The sequence below is a fragment of the Erpetoichthys calabaricus genome, chromosome 10, assembly GCF_900747795.2.
Source record: "Erpetoichthys calabaricus chromosome 10, fErpCal1.3, whole genome shotgun sequence".
Taxonomy (NCBI): domain Eukaryota; kingdom Metazoa; phylum Chordata; class Cladistia; order Polypteriformes; family Polypteridae; genus Erpetoichthys; species Erpetoichthys calabaricus.
In genome coordinates, this window is record NC_041403.2 from 154,804,176 (window position 1) to 154,827,444 (window position 23,269).

At 41.3% G+C, this 23,269-nt stretch overlaps 1 protein-coding gene across 1 annotated transcript in view; it reads right to left on the reverse strand.

Annotated features, from left to right (window-relative positions):
* negr1 (neuronal growth regulator 1) overlaps positions 1–23,269 on the reverse strand; it is a 782,727-nt gene that overhangs the window by 84,510 nt on the left and 674,948 nt on the right. Inside the window, exon 6 of the mRNA XM_028812146.2 lies at positions 22,859–23,010. Coding sequence (XP_028667979.1) covers positions 22,859–23,010 — 152 coding nt within the window. The remainder of the gene's footprint in view (positions 1–22,858; positions 23,011–23,269) is intronic.

Below are 23,269 nucleotides of genomic sequence, written 5' to 3' on the forward strand. Positions count from 1 at the left end.
TAGTTTTCTTTATAAAGCTAGAATGGAACATTTGGCCAGTCCAGTCTTTTTGTAATCTGAACTGATCCTTGGTTAGTAAGTGGGTCTCCTGTAGAAATACTATTTTAGCGTTTAAGCCTGTTAGGTGAGAGCATACTTTCTTTCTCTTTAATTCGTGATTCAGGCCTTTAACATTCCAGCTCACAAAGTTAACTGTCCCATCATGGAGACATTGATTCTGAGTTTTTAATGTCATTTATAGTTTTAATTGGTAATATGGCAGTTTTAATCTTAGTTTCAAGATTCCCCATGAGTTGTTGCATTTTAGCCTGTTGTTGCATTGATATTTATAATTATAAGGATTACAAGAATAGATTAGATATAACCTGCTCTCCTTCTCTCCCCCCTTTATCCCCCCACCCCCCCATTTTGCCTCCCCACATGAGGCTAGATCCCACTTCGCGATGTTCCAGTCCTCTGACATACAAAGAGACAGAGCACGTCCAAAACAAAACAAACCCCACCCTGCAGCAGCGTTACAGAATTAAAACAGAGATATCTTTTACAGTTAAATCCTTAATACTATCTGCCGAAAATGTTCTCATTAACAATATTTAAGCTTGAAATAATCTTCAGCGCTTTTAAGTTAAGATATTAAGATTTAAAAAAAAAAACAAAAAAAAAACAATCCTGGGAATGATTGTAAAAACTAGTCCAGGATAAACCTGGTAATTCCTACTGTAATAGTATAATGGTAATTATATAAATAGTAGAACAAGCAATAAACCAAGGGTATGAAGTTAAACAGTCTACTTTAAGGTATAGTAAAAAAAAATAAAATAATAATAATAATAAAAAATAAATAAATAAATAATAATAAAAAAAATAAAATAATAATAAATAAAACGAATCCTACTTTAATCACTTCCACATTTTCACACTCACGTCTATAACTCTATAACTCTAATTAAAACATAAACATATAACATATAAAGTCCAGATAAAAAGAAAAAAAAAAAGAAAATAAGGGATGTATAATTATAATACCAGTCTCTTTAAACATGGATCCAGCGATCAGATCATAGGTCCTTCCCGTGCCTTGATAGAATACGGCTCTTTAATTTTAATTAACTTTCAAAAAAGTGTCGGAAACAGCTTCTTTAATTCTTTTTCAGCTTCTTCTTTGCTGAAGAAAATATAATGTCGATCTTGAACTTCCACTTTCAGTTTGGCAGGATACAAGAGGCTGTATTTGATATCGGCTTCCCGTAGAATCCTTTTAATGTCGATGTAGGATCTGCGTTTTGCAGCTGTTGATGGTGAGAAGTCGGGAAAAATACGAATAAGATTATTTTCGAATATAATCTCTTGCTTGTGTCTGAGAAGTGCCATCACATCAAGCTTACATCTTAGTCGCTCGAAGCGGACAATAAAAGACCTAGGTTTAAAGGCGCTTAGTATCTTTGTGCGATAAGCCGTGGCTATCTCATTGTCGAGTTTAAAGTCATCTCCAATTATTTTAGACAGTAATTCTACTGCAAATTTCACTGGGCTTGAGCTTTCTCGTTTCTCAGGTATACCCTCAATTCTTATATTATTTCTTCTGCACCCATCCTCCAGGGCTGCAAGTCTGTCTCCAAGTTTTTTGCATTCCGAGTTCGCAGCTGTGGCTTTTTCATCGGCGTTAGATGCCAGTTGGTCCGCTGTTTCCACTCGAGCCGTGAGTCCCTGCTTAACGTCTTCCAGCTGATCTGAAACGTCATTAATATGATCATCAAGCCTTTTCAGTTTGGAGTTAGTTTCTTCAATGTGTTCCACTAATTTCTCCAACATGCCTTTAAAGTTCACGTCGAAACGTTTAAATAGACGCGTTTCCTTATCTTTGTTATCCTTCTTGAGCTCAATGGCCATCTTCTTAAGATCATTTGTGTTATCTTTCTTAAGCTCATTCTTAAGCTCCTTCATGGCCGTAACCATGGCAGTTGACTGTGTAGCGATCATCTCTTTCTGTGTAGCAATCATCTCTTTCAGTTCGGACAGTTCGCTTCGGCTTTCGTGCTCCGCAAGTGAAAATGCAGCTCCTGTTACAGGCTCGCGATGAGTAGATGAGAGCACGTCCTGCAGAGCCCTTTCTAGTCTCGAATGATCCTCAGAAATCGGCAATCCCTCGCGACCTGTATCACTTGCGCCTTCGCTCCCATTTTCACTCTCGACTGGAGACGATACAATGGAGCGGGGTCCCAGGAATTCTGCGCACTCTTCTGCCTGTTCCAGGTCAGTCTCCGTGAGGCCATACCTTACACTTGCACTCAGGCCAGAAGTCTGTCCGGACTTTGATGCAGCTTTAAGTTTCTTTTCCGGTTCCTTCTGACTTTTCTTCTTGTTACTCATGCTTGTATATTGTAGTGGAAGTTCCTTGGTCGGGTTAAATACAGGATACCTCTAAATAATATGAAATACGTGGGAAAATAAAGCCGCTGCTAGCGGAGCTCTGCTTCAGACGTCCATCTCCTATAAACGGACGAAACCAACTCTCTACACCATTGTTTGTTCCTTTATATATAAGATCTAAACCTGGCCTGTCCAAAACCCCCATAACCCCCCCCCCCATTCCCGAGTTTAAACAACCCTCAACTAGACTACTTGTACACCTCCCCAATACATTGATGTCCCTTTGGTTCAGATGTAACCTGTCACGGTGGAACAGGTCCCATCTGTTCCAAAAGAAGTCCCAATGCCCTGTAAACCATATACCCTTCTATACTGCAAAAAGATTTGAGCCATGCGTTAAGCCTTCTAATCGCCTCAGTCTTAACTGGACTGGTGCGTGGCATAGGCAGATCTTCGGAGAAGACTAACTTGTCAGTTCTGCACCTCAGCCTGTCACCTAACTCTTTGAATTTGGATCGTGAAACTGACAGACTACTCTTATGCATGTCATTTGTTCCAACATGGACAATGAGAACTGGATCCACCCCTGCTCTGGCCAAGAGCCTATCCAACCTTCCAGGGAGGTCCCCCACCTGTGCAACCAGAAGGTAACACACCGTATGAGACTCTCTGTCTCCTGAGCACACCTGAACTTCAAACCCCCCTAATGATTGAGTCCCCAGCTATCACTACCTCACTCTTTCTGGGAACTGGTTTTGATTTGGCCCTTTGGGGCTCCTCCTCCCTGACTACCATCTCAGAATCATCAGAGACACCATCCACCAGGCCATAATAGCAGTTTGACACTTCTAATTCTGGGGTTGATGCCCCTGGACAGTGTTCACCCTTCACCTTACGCCTTGTGACCGTGACCCACCTATTTCCACATGTCAAATATATATATATATATATATATATATATATATAATATTTGCGTATTAATGTTTCAAAGTTCAAGTTCAACTTCAAAGTTTATTGTCATGTGCACAGTAAGGAAACACATTTCCCTGTACAATGAAATTCTTTCTTTGCTGTCCACACCAAATGACAAAACCAACGTATAAAGATAAACATAAATAATAAGTAGCAAATAGATAATAAGTAACAGAGGCAGCATAAAGTATAAGAACAGAATAGAAATATAAAGTGTAATGTGCAGATAGGTGTGTGATGGACAAGTCAAATACAGTTACAGTTGTGTGCGGTGTCCCTGCGGATCGAGGCAGTTCTCCTGCAGACTCTGCAGTTGTAGATGCTATGCAGAGAGGGCAGTGGGGTCCTGGTGATCTTCTCAGCAGTCTTTACCACTCTCTGCAGTCGTTTCCAGTCCATACCAGTACTGTTGCTGTACCACACGGTGATGCAGCTGGTCAAGATGCTCTCAACAATGCAGCTGTAAAAGTTGCCGAGGATCTAAGTTGACATACCAAAGTTCCTCAGCTTCCTCAGAAAGTACAGACACTGTTGGGCCCTCTTGACCAGCTGTGTGGTGTTAAGTGTGCACACTTACAGTATGTGAGCTGTGTGTAATAAATGAGACTACTCCTTTAAGGATATTGCCCAAAGTACCGTGCAATTTAAAGCAGGAAGACAGTTAGAAAAAATGCGTGCTATTGAATCCAGTTAAGTAACAGAGAGTTAACAAATGTTTCGATGGATATAAATCTGCACTTTTTTGCACAATTATTCATTAATACATGTTAAAAAAAAGAATATGATTCAGTTTGAAAAGTATATACAAATAGAGTACATTATTCCAGGACCTGCCAAAACTACCAACATTTTTAATTATAACCTGACATGAATTTCTGGCCATACTTCCCACTCAGACGGGGTACTCATTCGATATGATGATAATGTGTAATTATCTTTCACGGTAAGCGTTAGCATTTTTTTTTTTTTCTTTCTTGTGTTACTGCATCCTTTGATTTACTTTTAATCAGAATGACTTGATTTTTATGTTCTGTTCATAAGTTTTATTTTATCCTCCTAATGTGTTTTTTTAGTGAAAGTTGTGTTGGTAACCGATCCACTAATATTCTGACTTAAACCCCTCTCAGATCAGGCATAGCCAAAGACTATTGACTTAAAAGAAACGGTTTAGGAGTCTGATTGACTAACCTTAATCTTCCACGAAAATCGAGAAGGATGTTCCTTGTAGTGTTTCTGCTACCTGGTGCAGGCTTCCCGTCAGCTAGTCATGTCTGTGTAATATATATGATGAGAGAGAAATCTTCTTTGTTATACTTTAGCATCTTAGACTCTTACTCTCACAAGGTCTTTTAACTGTCTTAACCTCCATAGCGTTATGTTTACCCCCGGAAAAAAAGGTAAAAACGTTAATTTTATAAAACATGAAAAAATATTGCTATGTGTAAGAGAATCATCTAAATGCGAAAACGAACCAAAACCAAACCAAAATACCAACATAAATACAGTAGCAAAAGGTATGTTGACTGTCCACTGCTGCATTGATGCAGATTTAGTACACATTATTCTTGTGATATATTTTGAAACGGTAACCAACACACAGTCCGATGTAATTGCATGTTTATTTACACATATTTCCTATAATATTTTTTTGGTTGCTTGTACATGACAAGGTCAGTGCCTGTTCCGCACGATCAACACACCCATTGTGTTATTGCACGTTACCACAGTACAAGGTTTAGTGACTTCCACACTTCCGCTGACACGAATATAGACAGATGCGGCATTGTGAACGGTGCTTATGTTCCTAACATATTTCATGTTCTTCCACTTGAGAACAGTCATTTTGAATTTTTCGCCACACATCTACTTGTACTTTGGTGAATTTCCAGGCATATCAATGGTGATTTGGTCATACAGTGGTGTATTAGATAGATAGATAGATAGATAGATAGATAGATAGATAGATAGATAGATAGATAGATAGATAGATAGATAGATAGATAGATAGATAGATAGATAGATAGATAGATAGATAGATAGATAGATAGATAGATAGATACTTTATTAATCCCAATACAGTAATCCCTCGCTATATCGCGCTTCGACTTTCGTGGCTTCACTCCATCGCGGATTTTAAATGTAAGCATATTTAAATATATATCGCAGATTTTTTGCTGGTTCGCGGATTTCTGCGGACAGTGGGTCTTTTAATTTATGGTACATGCTTCCTCAGTTGGTTTGCCCAGTTGATTTCATACAAGGGACGCTATTGGCAGATGGCTGAGAAGCTACCCAACCAGAGCACATATTACGTATTAAATAAAACTCCTCAATGATATACGATATGCTTCCCACGCGGTGCTTCGCATACTTGAAAGCCCGAACAGCACATATTGATTTTTGATTGTTTGCTTTTCTCTGTCTCTCTCTCTCTGACATTCTCTGCTCCTGACAGAGGGGGTGTGAGAAGAGAGGCTGTTCGCACACTGGCCTACAGGATGCTGAAAAAAATGCTGAAAGACTACCTTCGCATTGCTCCCTTCCTTGCAGCTGCTTTGTCCGGCGGTGCTTCGCATACTTAAAAGCCCGAACAGCCCTATTGATTTTTGATTGTTTTCTTTTCTCTCTCTCTCTGACATTCTGTGCTCCTGACACTCCTTTGAAGAGGAAGATATGTTTGCATTCTTTTAATTGTGAGACGGAACTGTCATCTCTTTCTTGTCATGGAGCACAGTTTAAACTTTTGACTAAAGGGTGGTATTTCATGTCTATAGGGCTCTAATAATGTTAAAAAAAGTATTTATAAGGCCGTAAACCGGTTTTCTATGCTCTAACTGCGAAAATATTCGATTTATAAATAAAGAATCCTACTTCACGGAAACTCATTTATCGCGGTAGAGTCTGGAATGGATTAACCGTGATAAACAAGGGTTTAATGTACTCCAGCAGCAGCATTTATTTTATTTATTTATTTATTAGTTTCACTCTGTGTACCAATGTCTGATAAGCACTTCACAGTGACATCACTGTGGCTTTATTCAACTAATTAGTTGTTCAGTTTGTTCTAAAACTACCTTTACAGCATTCATTTACACACCGTTGTGTGTTTTGGTTGAAGGCTCCATGTGGCAGAACACTTTTCTTTTTGCAGCATGATGTTATTCAATCCACTAGATGGCAGCAGAGTACTGTCTCAAGTGTCATTCAGGATTAACCTGGTATATCAGATCATAACAGCTTAAACCAAGAAACACTTGGGGTTAACTGTTTTTACATTGACTTCTGAGCCTGAGAAAGGCTCTGGATTAATACCAAGAAGGTTAAGACAATGTATGTGGAATAAGACATTTATTTGTAAACGCCACTATCTAGATGACCCTGCACTCTGATCTCCAACGGTCAATCAAAAGAACAATTTTCCCTTGGAGATTAATAAAGTATATCAAATAAAAGAAAAAAAACTACATCTCAGCTTCATCAGCAGCAGTTCTCACTTCCGTAATATTAAATGTTTAACGTATCCATTGCTTGATGAAGAGGCCTTAGCTGCCTCAAAAGCTTGCATTTGTAATCTGTTTAGTTAGCCAATAAAAGGTGTCATTTCACCCTACTTTCTCAATCTATGGCTAACACGGTACAACACTCTATTGCTAAGGTATCCCTTGAAAAACAAGAAACGTAATCTTCATTGTTTCCACTGCCTGTCCCAAGGTTCCTATCATTTAGCCATGTCAATATATCATGTAAGAGCCAGTCTTAGAAAGTTAAAGCTTTGAGTTAGTGTTTGCTTAATTTGAATAGAATATACATTTCTTTCATAGTCCTAGACAATGGTATAGTCTTTTCCCCCTGTAAGTCGGTATCAGATAGAACTTTCTTTCTTGCTATCACTAAGATACAGTGTGATAATTAAGTCAGTTGTTGTTTAGAACAGGTCCCAGTTCACAGGGACATAACAGACCCATTTTCATGTTAGAAATGGGACAGGCATACAGTTTTCTAACCGTTTGGTTCGGAAACATTTAGAAGTGATTCGTAACAATTAGAAATGAAACAAGAATTTTAAAGTTTTAAACAGAACCTTTCTTTCTTTTGCTATATCAATTTTCCCTTTTTTGTGTGAACTGTTTTACTTTGAATTTTTACTAAAGCTTTTAAAAACGAAGATATTTTGTCAGTGTAATCATTTTGACGCGTCTGGCTTTTGCTGAATCCCATTTTGTATGTTAGAGCTGCTGAACTTTGGTGATTTTGGGAAAACGCAGCTACATAATGCATTGTAAGATGACGCTATATAGCGACCGACCTGACACAGATTGGACACAGGAGGCACGTGTAAAATAAATAAACTATTTATTTTCTTCCCCTGTGGGCACATGTCTTCCCTGTGTCCCACAGGCAATACACAGTCCCAGCACTCAACACACCAGTAAAGCAAAGCACTTTCTTCTCCTTGGCACCACCATTCCTCCCAAGCAACCTTGTCCTCCTCCACCTGACTCTGGGCGCTGAGTGGTGGTCGCTGGCTCCTTTTATAGTTCACCCGAAAGTGCTCCAGGTGCTCGATCACCGAGTTAAGGCTGCACTTCCGGGTGTGATGGATAGGCTGCCCACACGGGCTCAGGAGTCCCAAACACAGCACCCCCTGGTGGTGCCTGCAGGACCCAACAGGGCTGCACCCAACTCCAATTCCCATGGAGCCCTGTGGGAAACTGAGGCACTGCTCCAACCCAGGGGGGCAGCCATCTAGCATCCAGGGGGAGGTATTGCACTGTCCAGGGCTGCTCTCCCTTAATATAGTGTGCAGGGGCGTCCAGGCTGGGCATGGACCCCGGCCGCCTGCCACAGCATGATATAAGACAAATATTTTTTTCTATTACTTTAACATTTTGGGCTCACAAGGTCTTTTAACTAACGTAAATAAGCTATTCATGCTGCCCTTGTTTTTGAATAAGTGTCAAAAAGTTATGACATAACAAAGCTACAATTGACCATCTTAATATTTGCTGTGTTCTAATGCGGTATATGGCAAAGGTCTATGTGATTTCCATATGCTTAGCAGGTATGTGTTAATGAAGTAGTGTGTAATCATGTCAAATTATGAAAGGTTTGGTCAAACAAAGAAATTTTGGCAGAACAGTGTATTACAGCTAGAGAATAGTCACCTATCTCTGTGTCATGCTGTTAACATATCTTAGATAAATAAAACCTTTTATTTGTGCCTCATATTTTTTATATACACTGCCTGGCCAAAAAAAAGTCGCCACCAAAAAAAAAGGTCACACACTCTAATATTTCGTTGGACCGCCTTTAGCTTTGATTACGACACGCATTCGCTGCGGAATTGTTTCAATAAGCTTCTGCAATGTCACAAGATTTAGTTCCATCCAGTGTTGAATTAATTTTTCACCAAGATCTTGCATTGATGATGGTAGAGTCTGAACGCTGCGCAAAGCCTTCTCCAGCACATCCCAAAGATTCTCAACTCTGGAACAAGGTAAATCTGGACTCATCAGACCACATGACCTTCTTCCATTGCTCCAGAGGCCAGCTCCCTAGCAAATTGAAGCCTTTTTTCCCGGTTTGCCTCACTGATTTGTGGTTTTCTTACGGCTACACAGCTGTTCAGTCCCAATCCCTTGAGTTCCCTTCGCATTGTGCGTGTGGAAATGCTCTTACTTTCACTATTAAACATAGACCGGAGTTCTACTGTTGTTTTTCTTCGATTTGATTTCACCAAACGTTTAAGTGATCGCCGATCACGATCATTCAGGATTTTTTTCCGGCCACATTTCTTCCTCGAAGACGATGGGTCCCCACTATCCTTCCAGTTTTTAATAATGTGTTGGATAGTTCTTAACCCAATTTTAGTAGTTTCTGCAATCTCCTTAGATGTTTTCTCTGCTTGATGCATGCCAATGATTTGACCCTTCTCAAACAGACTAACATCTTTTCCACGACCACGAGATGTGTCTTTCGACATGGTTGTTTAAGAAATGAGAAGCAACTCATTGCACCAGTTGGGGTTAAATAACTTGTTGCCAGCTGAAAGATAATCGCCCATGCAGTAATTATCCAATAGGAGGCTCGTACCTATTTGCTTAGTTAAATCTAGGTGGCGACTTTTTTTTTTGGCCAGGCAGTGTATATATATATATATATATATATATATAGTACGTTTTAAAAAAACAGTCTTTCCAGTTTCTCTTCAAATTTAATCATTTCAAATTTAATGGATGAACTAAAGTGGTGAAAAGGTAAGCAATACACTACCAGATGTTTTAATTTAAAGTTTATGTTAGCAAAAACTGCAAAAAAGGAAATTTCACAGTATAACAAATGGGCCTTCTTCAGGGAACGACTAATAGGTTACAACGTACAGATGTTCTGCAGCAATTAAAGTAAATGAAGTCTTGCAATTGAAAGCAAACAATTTGCACAGGTGTCCCAACTTCTGTTGATTACCTAAAACCCCTCTCTTTGTTTTAAAGTAGAACAGACTATGTTACTGTGCGGTGGGTTGGCACCCTGCCCGGGATTGGTTCCCTGCCTTGTGCCCTGTGTTGGCTGGGATTGGCTCCAGCAGACCCCTGTGACCCTGTGTTCGGATTCAGCGGGTTGGACAATGGATGGATGGATGGACTATGTTACTGCACCCCGTGCAGATGATTAAATGGGGTAGGCCGGCTGGTACCCCAACTACTTTGCTGGCTCTTTCACAGTCTGTCCACCAGTCAATCCCGTTAGGGGCTGCCACAGTGAATCATCTTCTTCCATATCTTTCTGTCCTCTGCATCTTGTTCTGTTACACCCATCATCTGCATGTCCTCTCTCACCACATCCATAAACCTTCTCTTAGGCCTTCCTCTTTTCCTCTTCCCTGGCAGCTCTATCCTTAACATCCTTCTCCCAATATACTCAGCATCTCTCCTTTGCACATGTCCAAACCAACGCAATCTCGCCTCTCTGACTTTGTCTCCCAACCAGGCCCGGTCTTAGGTATTATGGGGCCCTAGGCGAAAGGGGGGTCCAGGGACCCCCTGAGGGGGGCGGAGCCCCCCTGGAAGCTCTGTCAAATGCGTGAAAATTAGACCAAGGAGTCGATCCGGGGCTCCCCGGACGCCAGGGCCCTAGGCGGTCGCCTACTTCGCCTATGCCTAAGGCCGGGCCTGATTGGGACAAATAATGCTGTAGTATATTTAAGTATATATGACAATTGCTCACTCTGACAATTTGTTTTGGGGGCCCCCAAGAAGGCGGGGGCCCTAAGCTATAGCTTGTGTAGCTTATACGTAATCCTGCACTGCTCCCAACCGTCCAACTTGAGCTGACCCTTTAATGTCCTCATTTCTAATCCTGTCCATCCTCGTCACACCCAATGCAAATCTTAGCATCTTTAACTCTGCCACCTCCAGCTCTGTCTCCTGCTTTCTGGTCAGTGCCACCGTCTCCAACCCATATAACATAGCTGGTCCACCAGTCACTATATTATATATAATTCTAACAAAAAGAAAACTTCAAATGAAACACTCATTCAATGATGACAGGCTATTTCCATTTAAGTTGATCTCCTTCCAGGAGTGTTTCCCGTTTATACCAGATGGACCAGAAGCGTTGGGGCTTCTTTAGCTCTGTTGTGGTTTCACAAGGGTGTGTGGGTAAAGAGTCTGAAGGGCCTTTGTGAATGAGAGAAGTGCTTAAGCAGCGATCAATGATTTTCCTGGCCAATGACATTATCATCTTTTTATTCTGTTTGTCATTAGCCTAGAAAATATTTAGGAGACATCAAGAGCTTATATACTTCCCCAGTGCACCCATGGAATAGGACTCACAATTTGTGCCTAAGATTGTGTTCGCCTCTGGTCAAAAAGAGCGACCCTCGCAGGGGTAAGTCTGCGTTTTTGTGACTATGAGAGCACTTTGAGTGAGGTGTCTTCCCTTAACCCTTCTCTCTTGACAGCCATTGGCTTCAGGGCAAATCCCGTCCATGCAGCTTTTATTCTATGGAAGTGACGTAGTGGAGGGACAGGGAACATAAGAAGGGGACACATAGATGTTAGTGTTGCTCAGACATCTTAACTCTTGACTAGGTCTTTATGCTGAGCTCCCTTTGATTTTGTGATTTCTTCGATTGTTTTTGCAGGTTTTACCCGTCCCGTTTCCCTACATTTTTTTTGTGTGTTTAAGTAGTGATCCTCTTTTGGATTGGATTCATATTTATGACCCTTTTGCCTCTGTAGTTTTTCTGGATTTGGTCCTTTTGGATTTGCTCATTGTGATCGTTTTTTTTTTTTTTAGGATCAGCCGTTTTTGGAACACAGACTTGTTTAAATAAACCTTCATTGTTATTGTCATCCTTATGTCTGTTTCTTTGGTGTCTCGCCCACATTTGCAATATATATTTGGTGCGCCAGGTCTCCTGTATTTTACAATGCAGTGCATTACCCAGCATTCCTCCAGCCCACTCCTATCTGCTGGCATCAGGGGACCACACTGCGTGCGTTGCCCACTCTGTCAGTGCAGCAAGCCTTTGCGAGTCTGACACACGAGCCAAAGCATCCTGTAGAGATGGATGTGAGGTTAATTGTGTGTGAGCAGGAGAACAAACAGCACCTTATGTTTGTAAGTCTCTTTTCTTTTTTTCAGCCTATTACTGCAAGTGCTGTCTGCACATAGAGATTTGTGCTGGTAGTCTGTTTTGTAATTATTTCACAATTATTCATGAATTTTGGCAAGAGGCAGATACTGAATCAAAGGTAATTACGCCAAACTTCCTGCTTGATTTGCCACTTTTGAAAATTTCAGAAAGTATTTAGACCCCAACACTTTCTGCACACTTTCTTGTGTCTAATTTGAAATAGATGCATTTGCCCTTTTTTCCCCATCAATCCCAGAATCAGAATATCTTTATTGTCATTGTAACAAATACAATGAAATTAGGTGCAGTGCCTGCGGTGTCAAAATATAAATAAATATAATTACAAAAGGATAGGAAAGAATAAGAAGAAATGAGGTAGAACACAAACATTCAACATAAGACCTTAATTGCACAAGATGTCATCTATTGCACTGCTGCATTGGAGGTGATGAGGTGGCATTCAGTGCCCTAATAACAGCAGGACAGAAACTGTCATTCAGTCTATTAGTCTTTGTTTTGATGCTTCTATATCTTCTGCCTGATGGCAACAGTTGGAACATGTCATGAGAGGGGTGTGAGGAGTCTTGTAAGATGTTTTCTGCTTTCCTGAGGCAGCGAGAGCTGGGCAGTTCATCCAGAGAGGGTAAAGAGCAGCCGATGATCTGCTGGGCAGTCTTTACGATCTGCTGTTGTGCAGTTGGAAAACCTCACGCAGAGGCAGTAGCACAGGATACTCTTGAAGGACACCAGCAGTTTTTAGGGGGTTATGTTTCCTGAGGACTCTCAGGAATGAGCCTTCTTCGCCAGCTCTGCTGTGTTCACACCCCAGGACAGGTCTTCCATGATGTGGACTCCCAGGAAGCAGACGTCTGACACCCTCTCCACACAGGCCCCTCTGATGTAGAATGATTTGATCTACACGCAATACAGTGCATCCAGAAAGTATTCACAGCACATCACATTTCCACCTTTCCTTATGTTACAGCCTTATTCCAAAATGGATTAAATTCATTTTTTTCCTCAGAATTCTACACACAACACCCCATAATGATAACGTGAAAAAAGTTTACTTGACATTTTTGCAAATTTATTAAAAATAAAAAACTGAGAAATCACATGTACATAAGTATTCACAGCCTTTGCTCAATACTTTGTTGATGCACCTTTGGCAGCAATTACAGCCTCAAGTCTTGTTGAATATGATGCCACAAGCTTGGCACACCTATCCTTGGCCAGTTTCTCCCATTCCTCTTTGCAGCACCTCTCAAGCTCCATCAGGTTGGATGGGAAGCGTCGGTGCACAGCCATTTTAAGATCTCTCCAGAGATGTTCAATCAGATTCAAGTCTGGGCTCTGGCTGGGCCACTCAAGGACATTCACAGAGTTGTCCTGAAGCCACTCCTTTGATATCTTGGCTGTGTGCTTAGGGTCGTTGTCCTGCTGAAAGATGAACCGTTGCCCCAGTCTGAGGTCAAGAGCACTCTGGAGCAGGTTTTCATCCAGGATGTCTCTGTACATTGCTGCAGTCATCTTTCCCTTTATCCTGGCTAGTCTCCCAGTTCCTGCCGCTGAAAAACATCCCCACAGCATGATGCTGCCACCACCATGCTTCACTGTAGGGATGGTATTGGCCTGGTGATGAGCGGTGCCAGGTTTCCTCCAAACGTGATGCCTGGCATTCACACCAAAGAGTTCAATCTTTGTCTCATCAGACCAGAGAATTTTCTTTCTCATGGTCTGAGAGTCCTTCAGGTGCCTTTTGGCAAACTCCAGGTGGGCTGCCATGTGCCTTTTACTAAGGAGTGGCTTCCGTCTGGCCACTCTACCATACAGGCCTGATTGGTGGATTGCTGCAGAGATGGTTGTCCTTCTGGAAGGTTCTCCTCTCTCCACATAGGACCTCTGGAGCTCTGACAGAGTGACCATCAGGTTCTTGGTCACCTCCCTGACTAAGGCCCTTCTCCCCCGATCGCTCAGTTTAGATGGCCGGCCAGCTCTAGGAAGAGTCCTGGTGGTTTCGAACTTCTTCCACTTACGGATGATGGAGGCCACTGTGCTCATTGGGACCTTCAAAACAGCAGAAATTTTTCTGTAACCTTCCCTAGATTTGTGCCTCAAGACAATCCTGTCTCGGAGGTCTACAGACAATTCCTTTGACTTCATGCTTGGTTTGTGCTCTGACATGAACTGTCAACTGTGGGACCTTATATAGACAGGTGTGTGCCTTTCCAAATCATGTCCAGACAACTGAATTTACCACAGGTGGACTCCAATCAAGCTGCAGAAACATCTCAAGGATGATCAGGGGAAACAGGATGCACCTGAGCTCAATTTCGAGCTTCATGGCAAAGGCTGTGAATACTTATGTACATGTGCTTTCTCAATTTTTTTATTTTTAATAAATTTGCAAAAATCTCAAGTAAACTTTTTTCACGTTGTCATTATGGGGTGTTGTGTGCAGAATTCTGAGGAAAAAAATGAATTTAATCCATTTTGGAATAAGGCTGTGACATAACAAAATGTGGAAACAGTGATGCAATATATTGCGTGCACTGTATCTCATAATGACAAAGGGAAAACATGTTTTCAAAAAGGTTTGTAAATTTATTAAAATTTTAAGACTGAAATCTCTCATTTTTATAAATCCATTTGCTGTGGCCTTCCACACTGTGGTCAGGTGCATCTTGCTTGCTTTAATTCTGCTTGAGATGTGTCTAGAACTTGGTTAGGGACCACCTGTGGCATTGGACATTGCTTAGAAAGGCACACGTGTAGCTGTGTATATTAAACTCCCACAATTCATACTGCATGTTAGAAAAAAAAAACAACAAGGAATTCTCTGTAGACCACCATGATCAAAGTGTGTGAAGCACAGATTAGGGCAAGGGGATAAAACTCTAAAATTCTAAAGCCTTGAATCATCCCAGGAGTATAATGACTAAGTAATTATGAAATGGAAGAAGCCTGGAACCAACAGGATTCTTTCTTGAGTTGGCCTTTCAGCCAAACTGTACAGTCGTGGCCAAGCGTTTTGAGAATGACACAAATATTAATATTCACAAAGTTTGCTGCCTCAATTATTATGACGACAATTTGCATCTACTCCAGAAGGTTAGGAAGAGCGATCAGAAGAACTACAATTAATTGCAAAGTCCCCCTTTACCACGAGAATGAACTTAATCCCAAAAAAAAACATTTCCACTGCATGTCAGCCCTGCCACAAAAGGACTTGCTGACATCACTTCAGTGATCCTCTCGTTCACATGGGTGAGAGTGTCGATGAGGACAAGGCTGGAGGTCACTCTGTCATGCTGATAGAGAGGTTCAGTTGTTGTGAAGATGGCTTCAGGGCGCCCAAATAAGTCCAAATAGGACCGTCTCCTAAAGTCGATTCATGGCTCGGGATATTGGGGGCACCACCAGTGCAGAGCTTGCTCAAGAATGGCATCAGGCAGGTGTGAGTGCATCTGCACGCACAATGAGGGAGGCGAAGATTTTTGGAGGATGGCCTGGTGGGTGTCAAGAAGGGCAGCAAAGAAGCTAAAAAAATCATCAGGAACAGACTGATTTTCTGCAAAAGATACAAAGATTGGACTTCTGGTGGGGGGAGTTGTTTTCTCTGATGAATCCCCTTTCTGATTGTTTGGAGAAGAAAAGGTGAGCAGTGCTGCCATCAGCCCTGTCACATGCCAACATTAAAGCATCCTGAGACCAATGTTCCCTCTAAGCTGAGCGCGTGAGCGATCGCTCACACGAATTCAGAGCGTCGCTCATACTTCCCGCACGATCGCTCACTCCGACGGCGTCGCTCGTACTTATCGCACGATCGCTCACTCCGACCGTCGGAGTTGGTGCTCATAAATTTTTGGTTTAAACAAAATGTCGCTCATAAACAATGTTTTTTGCTCGCTATATGCTACTCCTTAGAGGGAACATTGCCTGAGACCATTCATGTGTGGGGTTGCTTCTCCGCCAAGGGAGTGCAGGGCTCACTCACAATTTTGCCTAAGAACACAGCCATGAATAAAGAATGGAACCAAAACATCCTCTGAGAGCAGCTTCTCCCAACCATCCAAGAACAGTCTGGTGACCATCAATGCCTTTTCCAGTGTGATGGACACATGTCCACATGTGCTCAGTGAAAGATGTACAGCCAAGCCAAACAAAAAAAAAAAAAATCATAAAAGTGTGGATAATTATTGACTTAACAGAACAAGATGCAGAGAACAGAAAGATATGGAAGATGATGATCTGCTGTGTCAACCCCTAACGGGAGGAGCCGAAAGAACAAGAAGAAGAAGTGGATAATTATTGACTCACCACCATATATTGTGTATTATGCAGACAACACTCCCTTGACTTGTACTACGCACATCATGCAATGCGACATAAAATCTCCTGAGCCTCTTTAATCACTGATGTCCATTTTCTGGTTGTAGTGCAGATAATGATGAGTCCATTATGACTCTAAAAGAGATGATCTGATATGCTTACAGCCAATGATTTATTATCCAAGCAGCGAAAAACACAAGCTAAAGACATGGGAGATCAATAGAAATTTGTCAATGTACAATGCAACAAACACATACAAAATAAAAATAAACAAAAAATTTGACTAAAATAAAACAAATGAATCAAGCGAACAGCACACAAAAATGTTCCTGGTAATTACGAGATAACCTACATGCGCACAGTTGTCTCCATTGGAAAGACGGAGGGTGAGGTACCAGGGGTCGCAGTGGGTGTTTCTGTGCAATTAATACAAATTTCCTGGCCTATTTATAACAGAATCTCACAAATGGAAGAAAAGCTGCAACATCTGGTGTCTCAAAGTGCTACAAAGCGTAATCAAATCAATAAACATTCCTACTGTGCAGCCCTGTTAGTCTGCCTAGTGACTAATTTGTAGGGTATCAATCTGCTGTATATTGATGTTTTATTTTCGTCAAGTGGACACTATGTTCATTTTCTTCACAGATCCAATGTAGTTGTGGAGGAAATTGAGTACTGCATGAGTACTTTCATGAATAATTGCAAAAATGCAGTGATGGCCCCAAAGGTACGTTAGCCATTTTGAGATGATGTATCTGTATTGCTGCATCTGCAATGGAGAGATAAGGACTGACTTTGAGTAACTTATGTGAATGAAATGAAATTTTAATGGCAGATGACATGTACAGTTTTCGAGACAGGTCCACTAAAATCGCAAGAATGACTTCAGGACAGAAATAGAAGATATAAATATCTGGCAGCATTGACATTTCTGGAAAATATAATACAGTAGTTTATCCTGATGGAAGTAGGCAGCTTTGGAAAGTTTATTTTAAATTAAAAATCTTTCCATGTTTTTTCTTAACCTAAGGCAAGAATCCTCACCAACTCAGCTCTTTCTCAACCCTTTCAGGTTCAAAACGTTGTCAGACCGGGCTGTCCATGGTCACCTGTACTTTTTAATCTCTCACTTGAGCCCCTTGCTACATGTATTGTTCTTTGCAGTCTTGATTTGATCACCCCTATTGTAGCTCATGGCTCACACCATATACATTTCTTTATATACTAACAATATTTTGCTCTTTCCTGGTAATGTCCCTTCTGATCTCCCCTCAAATCCTTGTGTGTTTAGTTCATTTGAAATCCTTTCAGACTATAAAACTAATTGGGAAAGTCTGCTCTATTTTCATTCCCCATGCCGCCAGTCCTTTGGCTAACTCATTAAATTATTTGAGCAGCAACATTTCTCCTTTTTTGCAGGATAATACATTGTGTAATTATTGTATTTTTAAGAGTTTCAAGGAATCCCTTTTCTCATGGTCCCTTCTTCTTGTCTTCTCGTTCTGTTTTGACAGGTATCAAATGAACATTGTCCCACACAGGGCTGAGGAGTCAGAATTTAAGTTGAAGGTTTGGTGTACCAACTCCACAATTTCTTTTACCACAGACTCCATCTCTGACATCGACCCCTCAATTTCTGGTACCTCCGACTCCAACTATGGGTCAGAAGATAAGTCTGCCTTTCTAAGTAATATTAAGAGTCACCTTCCATTAAGCAATCCACTTTGACTCCTGATAAGTGTAAAAGGGACAGTATCTCCGCTAGACATAGAGTTATATCATTGGGCATTTACCCTTTGACCAATATATAACAGGTGAAATCCTCCTAGAAATCTACCATCCCAGTTCCCTATTGAATCCAGTATGGTGTCCTATAGAACCCTGTCTGCTCTTCCCTTTTCTGCCGTGAAATGAAAGTGTCATCCCCGTCTTTAAGCCCCTTAGTCATATATGCTTTCTAGATTTGTCTGAAATGAGATTCATCTTTGCCCAATTGCAGTTTGACACAGCTATAAACCCATCTTTCAGAATCCAATTTTGGTGGAAAGCCCATCACTTTTCAGCCATGGGCTGACCACTGCATCAAGGTGCTTAATGACATTTATGATGACTCTGGACTTGGAACATTCCAAATACTGAGGTCCAGGTTTTCTGTTCCTTCTTCTTCTTATTTCATATCTGGTCAGTCCCTAAGGCTAAAAAGGTTCTGATATCCACCGTTCTTATAGTTTTCTCCTGATTGTTTTCTCTAAACTTTAAGCCAGTGGCATCCCTACATGCAAGTCTGATTTAAAGTATCTGCTGGGTCCGGCCAGACTGCAGAGCATGCACTGGTACAGCATGTTGGCGCCCCCACCACATAATGAAACAGCTCAGGATCCTGGTTGGTAACCCCCAGGCAGACATGCGGTCCAGTCCCACCCTCCATAAATGACCCTCTATCTGATCCAGCGAGCCAGATCACCCTCGGGGAATCACACCACATGGCCATAGTGCCGTAACTGATGCTCCCTAATAATGTAGGTAATGTGCCTCATTCGGGACTCCATTAGCAACTGCTCATCCGAGACAAAGTCAAACCAGTGGTACCCAAGGATTCTCAGAAAAGACACAGTACCAATGGAGTCCAGTCTTCATCTCTGGTCACTGGATAGCATCCATGTCTCATAACCATAAAGTAAAACAGGAACAACCAGGATTCTAAAGACTTGGACCTTCGTCCTTTTGTATAGATATCAGGAGCACCACACACCCCTTTCCAGTGACCTCATGACACCCCCCATGCTCACCCAATCCGTCTACTGACTTCATAGGAAGAGTCACCAGAGACATGAATGCCGCTGCTGATGTAAGTAAACCTCTCGTCAAGGTAGACACTCTCTCTGCAGACAGACACACTGCTAATGGCTGTGCCGAAGAGGTCACTAAAGGCTTTTAATGATCTGCTGGACTTCTACCCTTATTTTCAATCAGGCTATGTGACTGTCTTCTTCTCCCCTCATCTCGTGGAAAACCAACTACTATATAATACAACACTAAGGTCTGTCTTCAGTCTTCCTGAGCAATCTGATTGGCCAGTTTGGCTTTGGTGATGTGACAAAAGAGGAAGTGCAATTGTGAGACTCATGTAGAGGAGTAAAGACATTTGAGCCACACTGAGAGAGCAGATGCCTTCAAAGATGGCAAGCATAAACGTGAGAGTCTGAAAAGAAGGCTTTATGGGAACACGCCAGTGAAGAGACATTCACCCATGCAAATACAGAGGAAAGATGCTGAAGGAACACATAGGGCAAGAGTATAGCAAATATTTTTTATTTCTTCTACTACCTGTCTTCAACAGGTGCTATGGCTAGTACTTAATAATATCTCTGCATCCTCTAAAAGCTTCAATTATCAGCACACTTACCTTAAATGCACATCTCCTGTACTTCACCCCTCATACACATTATGCCATGTATTTGGCAACTGATCCCATCTGTCACTTGTCCTTGGCACTTTTCTACATATGACTTGGGACTATCCTCTGGTCTCTTCTTTCTGGACTAACGGTCCTCTATGCTATCTGTTAATATTAGCCTCATATATTTCTTCTCCTAGATCTCTCTTTTCTGGTCCTAACTTCTGTCCAGCAGAGGCTGTTCTATCTGGTACCATCTTTGCAAAACTAACCAAATTCTCTCACTGGACTCTTTCTCTTTCTTCATTCTACTCTTATTTGAACACTTGATGGTTCAGCATTGTCTAATGTAGAGAAAAGGCAAACCTCTGTGCATTTGATTGGGAGCTGGCTGTGTTTAATTCTTACCTTTTCTGGTTCTTCTCTCTCCTCTTGGGCTATACAGCCATCAACAGCTTTCAGTCCTCTAGGGAACCGTTTAACAAGATGAATTCTGGAGGGTTTTGTGGGTAAGGGGGAGGAGGAGAAGGGTTTTGTTGGTTACCGTCACCACAATTTGTTTTTACTTTCTCGTATACAAAGTACAGTGGAACCTCAGTTTGCGAGCATAATTCGTTCCGGAAACGTGCTCGTAGTCCAAAGCACTCGTATATCAAAGTGAATTTCCCCATAAGAAATAATGGAAACTCAGATGATTTGTTCCACAACCCAAAACTATTCATATAAAAATGATTAATACAAAATATAAAGTAAAAATACATAAAACAAATTAACCTGCACTTTACCTTTGAAAAGAATCATGGCTGGTGTGAGTGAGTTTCTAAACTCTTGTGGGATTGCACCCAACGGGACGACACGCGGAAGAGCGTCCCAAAGCAATCGCAGGCTCTCAGCGCTGTAGCAGTTAACCGTAAAAGCGAATCTGAAAAGATCGTGAACATGCTATGAGTGCCTGCCGTCGATGGGTGATACAAGGAACAAGGAACATTATAAATGCGCAGGGCCCGGCCTGACTGCTGTGTCTGTGTATAGGAGAGCCGCAGATCCCGCTACAATAAATAACCGCGCTGTTGCTGTTTCAAGCTGAATAAAGCTGGTGTTGCTAAAGTACTGAGACTCAGCTTCGTGTTTTAGGGTGCAAGACGGGGACTCGTACGTCACAACACACACGTGTGCGCGAGCACACACACATACGTGCGTGCGCATGAGCACACACACATACACATGCGCGCACGAGCACACACACACATACACACACGAGCGCACGCATGCACACACACATACACACACACACGCGAGCGAACATACACAAACACATACACACACATGCGCGAGCGAATACACACACGCACGTGCGCATGCACACACAGTCACAATGCTAATGCTGCAGTAAACAGTATACACTCGTACGGATGTTGACTATATGAATGAGGCACGTCGACTCAGACAGAGAATAGGAGACGATTGCCCACAATCCCTCAACGAGAGAGAGAGAAGAACCATCAGCTCAGTTGTGATCACATAACGCTCAGCAGACAAAGCGTATACATACTACTCGTACTACAAGGCCTCGCTCGTTTATCAAGTTTAAGTTTATTAAAAATTTTTGCTCGTGTTTGCAAAACACTCGTAAACCAAGTTACTCGCAAACCGAGGTTCCACTGTATAGGGAAAATGTTGTAATCGTCCAAAAATTTGACCTTGAGATTTGGATGAATCTCGACGTTTTAGATCTTCCTGAGTCCGATTTACTTTCTCATAGGGAAAGTATTGTAATCGTCCAAAAAATTGCTTTCGAGAATTTAATGAATCTCGACATTTTAGACTTCCCTGAGTCCGAAAATACCATTTTTGGAATAATGTCTGTCTGTCTGTTTGTCTGTCTGTCTGTCTGTCTGTGTGTGTGTGTATGTAAACACAATAAGTTGAGTACACTTTCACTTAGGTCAACCAAATTTTGCATACAAGTATTAGGTACAAAACGTAGATTTTTATCAGCTTTTGAACTATTTCCGCTAACCAGAAGTGGTACTTTTTTATTCATGCAGCTGCAGAGTCCAGTTTATTCAACTTTACTTGTATAATAATTGTTCAATGTATTTTTAATTTGAATTGATTTGTTGTTGATGGTTCTTTAATGTACATAATATAAAATATAATCATAGTCTTGCGGTTTACTCCTCAAATATCCATCCCCATATCTGAGTATACAAGGAAGTCTAGGGCAGACCACTCCCGATTTTTTCTGTGATTATCGGTTGTTGTTTTTGTTTACTGAACTCAAATTAAAGATTTGATCACAAGAAAAAAGCAAAGGCAGGGACTAATCATGGATGGAATGACAGTCTACTGCAGAGCACTCATCCTCACACAAATTAACTGGACTCATTTCGTGTTTTTGGGATGTAAGAAGAAATAAGTACCCAGAACTATCTCAAAAAGCATAAGATGATCAGGCAAAATCCATACAGTAGTATTAATAATATTATTGGGTGTACAGTAGTTTCCTGGGCCAAGAATTGGCCCCAGGACCTTGGAGCTGTGAATCAGCAGTGTTAATTGCTACATCACCTTGTGCCCTGTTGGCAAAATGTGACCATGGAAATTCACAGTACTTCATAATCTGCAAATAAAGGTTTTATTATCAATGAAACATATTTGTTAATGTTATAAAAAAAGCCCTTAAACTGTAACTAAAACTTGTATAAAAATATGAATTCCATGTCACACAACTGGGTAGATCACCTGGTACAACTCACAAACAGACAACTTGATTGCTGTGGCTTTAACTCAAAATAATCCACACAACTGGAAACATTTATTACAGTCAAAGCACTTAACACAAAAATTCAACACAGACTTAGTGAAGCCAAAATATAGCGCCTCCAAAGACAGCTGTCTGCTGGGACAGACACAATGGAATTACTTTAGTTGTTACATGCAGAACACTGAGAAGATATCATCTGTAAGCAATCCCAATGATTAAGACATATAAACACAGTTAACAATACTGTTTATCATCAGAGATAATTCAAATTAATGGTAAGTATTGCTTGTCTTATGATGAGTAATCATTAGTTTACAGTTTAGCTGAACTAAACACACACAAGAATAATCAAAAGGAGATAGTTCAGGTAATGTTGACTTACAGATTAGAGGCACACTGGCATTGGCAGCTCCCAGCTTGTTGATTGCGACGCACGTGTAGTTTCCATAATGATCCTCTGTCATGTTGGACACGGTGAGAACAGATCTTGTGCTGTAGCTCTGAATGGTAATCCCTTGGCGTCCATTGAAAAGCCTGCAGAGTGACATCAGCAAGGTGAAAACTAGAGACACTCACATCAGATATACACTGGATTCAGACTTCTTCAGACCCCTTCACTTTTTTCACAGTTTATTACAGTGCAATCTTGTGCTATAATCATTTTAAGATCATTTTTTCCTAACATAAAGTAGTTGGATTATATCTCCCAGATGGCCTGGGAACACCTTGGGATCCCATAGTATGAGTTGGCAAGTGTGGGTGGAGAAAAGGACATATTGGTCTCACTGTTGTC